Source organism: Saccostrea cucullata, unplaced genomic scaffold (assembly GCF_032062105.1).
Source record: "Saccostrea cucullata isolate Sc308-1 unplaced genomic scaffold, CSIRO_AGI_Scuc_v1 ctg19654, whole genome shotgun sequence".
NCBI classification, from domain to species: Eukaryota; Metazoa; Mollusca; class Bivalvia; order Ostreida; family Ostreidae; genus Saccostrea; species Saccostrea cuccullata.
The window spans coordinates 1-8007 of record NW_026937491.1 but is presented as its reverse complement, the minus strand read 5'-3'; the positions used below and the strand labels follow the sequence as shown (position 1 = coordinate 8007).

Here is an 8007-nt window from a genome sequence, read left to right as displayed (position 1 = left end):
GATCTCCTTTTTAGCTCACCTGAGCCGAAGGCTCAAGTGAGCTTTTGTGATCAAAATTTGTCGTTGTTCGTCGTCATCGTTGGCTCGTTGTCGTTTTTCTCTTTTCACATTTTCATCTTCTTCTCAAGAACCACTGGACCAATTTCAAACAAACTTGCTACAAAGTATCCTTGGGTAAAGGGGATTAAAGTTTGCTCAATTGAGGGGCCATGGGGAGATAATTATGAAATAGTGAAAAATTAATGGCATTAAAAAAAAAATTCCCAAGAACCACTGGACCAGGAAAGATGAAAATTTTGTGGAATCATCCTCAGGTAGTGGAGATTTAAGTTTGTTCAAATCATGACCCCTAGGGCAAGTGTGGGGCCACAATGGCCGCTTAAATTTTTACAAATATATAGGAAAAATCTTTAAAAATCTTCTTCTCAAGAACTATTGGGACAGGAAAGATGAAACTCATGTTGAATTATCCTCAGGTTGTGTACATTCAAATTTGTTAAATCATGACCCCTGGCGGTAGGATGGTGCCCATTGGGCTATGAAATTTTTACATAGGAATATGTAGGAAAAATCTTTAATAATCTTCTAAAGACCCATAGGGACAGGAAAGATGAAACTAATGTTGAATTATCCTCAGGTAGTGTACATTCAAGCTTGTTAAATCATGACTCCCCTGGGGAAGAGTGAGGCCACAATGGCTGATCAAAGTTTTACATAGGAATATATAGAGAAAACAAATTCTTTTCAAGTACTGCAAAGCTATGATTAGTGCTGTTTATATAAAAACAGGTACAATGTACTTTAGATTCTAGTTTGTTCAAATCATAACCCCCAGGGATAGGATGGGGCTACAACGAGGGATCCAAGTTTTACATTAAAATATATTCAATTCAAAAATCTTTTTCTAAAGAATAACAAAGCCCTGATTATTGATATTTACATGGAAGCATCCTCATGTAGTGTAGAATGAAATTTGTTCAAATTACAATTCCCAAGGCTAGGGAAGGGTTACAATGGTGAATCATCATTTTACAAACTTTTACATCGGAGAATAAAGGGGGAAAATCTCAGTAACAGAAAAGCTATGTTAAGTCATATTTACATGGAAGCATCCTCATGTAGTGTAGAATTAAGTTTGTTCAAATTATAATTCCCAAGGCTAGGGAAGGGTTTCAATGGTGAATCATCATTTTACAAACTTTTACATCGGAGAATAAAGGGGAAAAATCTCAGTAACAGAAAAGCTTTGTTAAGTCATTTTTACATGAAAGCATCCTCTTGTAGTGTAGAATTAAATTTGTTCAAATTATAATCCCCAAGGCTAGGGAAGGGTTTCAATGGTGAATCATCATTTTACAAACTTTTACATCGGAGAATAAGGGGAAAAATCTCAATAGCAGAAAAGCTATGTTAAGTCATATTGACATGTAAGCATCCTCATGTATTGAAGATTTAGATTTGTTCAAATCATGAGTACCCTTTTGGGTATAGGCATTGGAACGGAGTGTGTGGCCAGGACGGGGAGGGGGTTGGGGGTTAGTAATTTTTTTGCAAATGTATACATAATAGAGGTATTGAAAGTTTACCTTTGTAGCTCACCTGAGCTGAAAGCTCAAGTGAGCTTTTCTGATCACGTTTTGTCCGGCGTCCGTCTGTCTGTCTAGCTGGTCTGTCCGTCTGTCTGTAAACTGTTCACATTTTCGACTTCTTCTCAAGAACCGCTGGGCCAATTTCAACCAAACTTGCCACAAAGTATCCTTGGGTAAAGGGAATTCAGGTTTGTTCAAATGAAGGGCCACGCCCTCATTCAAGGGGAGATAATTGGGAATTAAAGAAAATTTGGTGGTATATTTAAAAAATCTTCTTCTCAAGAACCACTGTGCCAGGAAAGATGAAACTATGGGGAAACATCCTCAGGTAGTGTAGATTCGACCAAAGTTTACATAGAAATAAATAGGAAAATTCTGTAAAAATCTTCTTCTCAAGAATAACAAAGCCAATTAAGCCATAATTGATTATATTTATAAGGAAGCATCCTAAGGTAGTGAAGATTCAAGTTTGTTCAAATCATGACCCCCGGGGGTACCGCGGGGCTACCAAAATGGCCAATCAAAGTTTTACATAGACATATATAGGAAAATTCTTTAAAAATCATCTTATCAAGGACAGCAAAGCCATGATTGGTCATGGGGCTACTTTTGGATTTAAACTGTTCAATAATAAATAAACCAATTTCTACTTTTTCCTAGCCACAGTGCTCAGGTGAGCAGTGTGGCCCATGGGCCTATTGTGTTATCTTGCTTTAATATGCTTATACATGTGCATCTACAAACATTTTTTTTTAAGTAATCATTTGCCACCAAAATCATACAGATTTAATCTTGTACATGTATGAAAACACTCCATAAAATTAAAAAATACTTGTACATGTATAAAACTGAGTATTTTCTTGTATTCAGCAAAAAAAGTTAAAATCTAGCAAAAGGGATTAAAAAAAAAGGGAATCGTCTTCACTTTTGTGTATCTAGTTGTTAAGAATTTATTCACTATTTTCCTATAATTTTTGGAATTAATGCAGCCAGTATAACTGATAATTTCCAAGCCAGGTCTAAATTATCATTCACTATTGAGTTAAACTGAGGTAAGAATATTGTATTTAGAAAGATGGGCAAAGAAATATAAAGGTACAAAATTTTCATATACTGTAGATCACTAAATTTTCGTGACACCATATTTTAGCGAGATAGTCATTGACTCTTTATTAGCAAGACATAATTTTCACGAATTGTTTTTTTCCTCTTTATTATTGTAAGGAATACTTTTAAACGCGAGAATGAAACTTTTGCGAGGTCATTGTCTCGCATAATTACGCGAAAATAAAGTTCTCGCGAATAAAACGTGATTTACAGTACATGTAAGTGGGCTTTTTAAGGACAGATGACACACACTTTAGGCCATGCAAAGTTAGTTCCTTGGTTCTCAGGCCTTTCTTCAAAAAATATGATGAGGGAGGGAGGCATTTTTTTTATACCCCCCGCAAACGAAGTTTAGGGGGGGTATATTGGAATCACCATGTCCGTCTGTCCGTCTGTCTGTAGACGAGATTTTGTCCGGACCATTACTCAGAAACTATTGGAAGGATTTGTCTGAAAATTTGTACAAATATTATTCACCATATGAAGTTGTGCACCTGATATTTTCATATTGATTCGATTATTATTTTGAATTTTACAGGTGTTTTTTTCATTTTTATTTTGTGGTTTTGTCCGGACCGTTTCTCAGAAACTATTGCAAGGATTAATCTGAAAATTTGTACACTTATTATTCACCATATGAAGGTGTGCAATTGGAATTTTCAACTCTTTTTGTTAATTTTTTTGCATTTTACAGGTTTTATTTTTTATTTTAATTGACTTGTTCATTTTGGGCTCATGTATAAGGTTTGAGACATAGAATCTAGAATATCTGTACAAAAATACTACAGCTTAAAACTACTCATATAAACTTTAAAAAAAGAAACAAGATCAAGTGTTAAAAACAGTTTTTACATTGCATAGAAGATAATGTAATTTTATTTATCTCTTGGGAATAATGACTGGACATGCATCCAGTTAAAGATAAATTAATGAGTTTGGTGTGGGAAGTTGAACATTAAGGCATCTTATTATCAACCATGTGTAATCTCCTGGGAATCAGGCACAAGAATTAAAGATCTCTCTTCTCTTAATTGTAATTTATTGTCTGTCAAAGAACTTCATTACTGGATGACCAGCTCTTTATTTTCAAGTGAATTTGATATCAAGATTAATTTGATTTTGTATAATATGATTTTTTTTCAACAATTAGTTTGCAAGTGACATAACACATAATTGCAATATATTTTTTTAATGCAGAAATAAAAAAATTAAATAAAAAAAATAATGTTACAATAGAATTACAATGTATTAGTATTGATGTTTCATTTGGTTGCACCTTTGTTTCATTCATTAAGAAACATGATGAGCAATTATATTTCACTGCAAATTTTTGTAAGTAAATTGTGAACACCTCTAGATCCATAAAGTATTTTTGAATTGGCACCTTCTCTGAAAAACCCAGCGGGGGTATTTGTCCCTATTGGACAGTTCTAGTTTTCCTTGTCATAGCAAAGAGTAACATTTTATGATCATGCATTTCAAGTTTCATGACGATTTCACATTTAATAATAACCAGAAGTCTCTGTCAAGACTGAAGTTCTTCTGGTTTGTACTAAAGCAGTTGGGAATTGAAACTTTACAACAGTCATAAATAGTATAATGATCCTTGATAAAGTCTCTTTATGTTCTTAATGTAGTCTACTTGTGTGTGCCAAGTTATATTGAAATCAGACCAAAACTGTAGGAGGAGTAGCATTTTGAAACAATTTTACAGAAATTTCTATTTTTAGTAACCACGGCAACACCATTCATTGGAATCAAAAACCGATACACAGAATTATGTATCTTAAGTGTAAATCCATCTTGTATGCCAAATTATATTTATTTGAAATCAGCCAAAACTGTAGGAGGAGTACCATTTGAAAGAATTTCACAGAAATTTCTATTTTTGTAAGTAACCACCGCAACATCATTCATCGAAATCAAAAACCGATATACAGAATTATGTATCTTAGTGTAGTCTACTTGTATGCCAAATAAATTGAAATCAGACAAAACTGTAGGAGGAGTAGCATTTTGAAACAATTTTACAGAAATTTCTATTTTTAGTAACCATGGCAACACCGTTCATCGAAATCAAAAACTGATAAACAGAGTTACCGCACTCAGTGTAGTCTACTTGTATGCCAAGTTATATTGAAATTAGACCAAAACTGTAGGAGGAGTAGCATTTAGAAAAATTGTTTAGACACACAGATCAGATACAGCTGGACGCCACACAACTATACATATGTGTCTGAAATATGAAAGCGCTAAAACCAGACACCTAAAGTTATGGCTTAAGCAAAAGCTTGGAATTTTTGTGTAAAAGTGGGTTAAACTCCTATGTCAAGGTCAAAAGGTTATTCATTCTTTCACCAAAAGAAGACCCCCTTTCTTTCTCTCATGTGAAATATGAAAGTCTTTCCCCCTCTAAATCAAATAGTTATGGGTAAGGTTAAAGTTTTTGTACGGACAGATGACAGATGAATAAGATATCATAAACATGTATAATGTGACAATTGATATGAGATTTAATGTCCCCTCGCTTTCGAAAAAGCGGGGGAAAAAATAAAGAAAAAAGAATGTGAGTGTACACCGGCACATGAAAGCAAACGTAATTTACATCTCTTTTAACGTCATGATCTCTTTGTCTGCTTCACTCGCGTCTATTAACATTCAACATTTTTTTTAAAGTGATAGACCGCTCTTGACTATGGGACTTATTCAAATTCACGACTGTCCGATTGTTTTTATACTTGATTTTTTTTTAAAGCAGATTCAAATTTCAGTCGAAATTTAGTCGAAAAATCGCCTTACATTGTAGGCAGCAAAGATCGAATACAACGTTGTTTGACGTCGTTCGCGGTCCAAGAATGTTCCCATTGTCTGCATTTATCAAACAGTACTCTACTTCTTACATCCGTCATTAACTATTTTCGGTATAGAGGAAAAACTCTCATTGAATATTGTGCCATTTAAATAATAATTTCTTTTTTAAAATCTGGTGTGTAATATCACTTTGTACTCTTTTACCCCCCGTCTCTTATGTATATTAACTATATCCAACACAATTAATAACATCTCCGTGCCGCGGTTACTTGTTTGACGACGTCATTTTCAACATACTCAATTTCAACGATACTATGAAAATCAAGACACCAATCTTCTGTTTCTAATGCTATTTTTATGAAATTTTAACATAATATTAAGATTTTAATTCTGGTTTCAGTGATTTAAATTTGAGTTCAATGTATTACATAGTACTAAAGAAATAAAAGCAAATGTAATAGTTATACGCGTAAATTATTCCGAATTTTGTCCGTGTGCCGACAGGCCTTATCAGTCTTCATATAAATCGTCCTAATATTAATAAAATGAAAGATATATATATAAAAACTCACAATTTTAAAGAATATTAAATATATTATGTCTTTGCAAAATTTGATACGTATTGTTTGCAGGTTTTAAAAATTATACACATTGTCTACGACTTTTTGGGACAACCCTCGTATGTATCGATATGCGTATCGTCCTCACAGATATCTCTATATGTCGTCCCAGGCTTAATTTTTTAAACAGAAAAATATTTTTATCTAACCAATATAATATGCTCATCTGTTTTTTAACATACTTTTAATTTTATGGATACTTATAAGGAATAAACAAATCAATGAAAATTATACATGTGCTATTTGGATCTCCATGATAGGAAAGCTATTTTTATGATTGTTTTTTGTCATGCGTTTGACTCTGTCACAGGTTTGTAATGTTAGAGTTTTGTCATTACAGTTGGAATACCAATGCAGATTATACTACGGGGAGACAAATCAGTGACGAACTTCATTGAGAATTTAAAGAAAGGGAAGACAACCATGTATCATGCCTCTGGGATGATAATAGGGTGTGCTGGTAGTGGGAAAACAACATTGTTGGAGAGACTTAAGGGGATTGACCTGGAAGAAATAAAGAAAAATATCAGGTCAACTAGAGGAGTGGATATCCACACTGATTTGTTTAATGTGACAGAAAGCATCCAAGGTATTTTTTATATTGATTGTGATTTAATGCTTTTGTATGATGGACTTCAAATAAAAAAAGTAAATCATTTCATAAGAGTCATATTTGATCAAATGGTGAATGCTCAATATTTTGTCAAATATTTTGTTCATGTGACGGTAGAAATACTGTAAACGTATTACATTTGGCTGTGTATTCTTTTTAGCGTTTTAGAAGTGTCCGCTAATTCAAGTACAACGCTAACTATCTCGCACATATATCTATGAAGAAGAACAATTAGAAATGCGCTAAATAAAATCCACGCTAACTTGTTTAAAATCCAATTTCCGCCAAATATCGTACGCGCTAAATATAATACATTTACAGTATAATGCCCCTGAATTGTAATACTTCCTGAATTGTAATATTTTTCGTTTCCTGTTAAAATCAAAACTTAGGAACTTCCATTATATTGGTGGTACCCATCTTGTATTTACAACTCCACCTGTACAACTCTGAACTGAATAAAGTTAAATGATACTTTTAATATTTACTACATACTGTCATTGCGTAGCTCATTCTTTATGTTAAGATAGGACAGATATTTGGTTTTTCAATAGTAGACTTCACCATCATACTTATATGGAAGCTGCCATGGGATATCATTTCATGAGCTCAATACTCTCAGTACCTCTAGATTTTATTTCTTGAGTTGCAGATTTATATGAAGTAGAATAAATGTCTCTTTGCATAAAGTACAGGGACAAGAAAATTAGAAGGTGTTAAATAAGCATTCATTTTCATTTGCAGCAAACTCTTCACGCCAACAGCAACACTTTAAACTTAGACTTGATAAAAAAGATATGAAGCAGAGTGTTCCTAATTACTATTCAGAGAATGCAGCTGATGATGGGGAAACGCAGGAAAAGATGAAACTAGAAGATGATGAGGGCAGTACGACTGAAGCATCAAGCAGTGGACAGATATCACATGATGATATTGATATTAATCCTACCTCATCCGATGAACCACAGGGGGCCACATCACCAGAAAATGTAGCCGAAGTTATGAAGAAAAGAAAAGATATTCTTCATAGTCCAGAATTTTCTGGAAATTTACAGATAGGTGTAGAAGATATTTCAGAAAATCCAGATAAAAGAATCACCATGACTGACTTTGCAGGACAGTGTTCATATTATGCCTCACACCAGATTTTTCTGAGTCCCCGGGCATTTTTTATTCTGGTGCTGAATATGGAGAGGAAGTTTGATGATAAGGTTGGAGAAGACGTGTGTTGTCAGGAAGGCTCTGTTTACGGAGGATGGACACACAG

General features: G+C 33.7%; 1 protein-coding gene across 1 annotated transcript; it reads left to right on the top strand.

Moving 5' to 3' along the window:
• Nucleotides 1-5123: 5123 nt before the first annotated feature.
• On the top strand, nt 5124-7951 carry LOC134248284 (uncharacterized; the record flags this gene model as incomplete). The annotated part of the gene is made up of 3 exons (XM_062730693.1): nt 5124-5127; nt 6468-6716; nt 7485-7951. Coding segments are annotated over exons 1-3 (720 nt in total), but the record flags the coding sequence as incomplete, so codon positions are not given.
• Between the last annotated feature and the right edge of the window lie 56 nt (nt 7952-8007).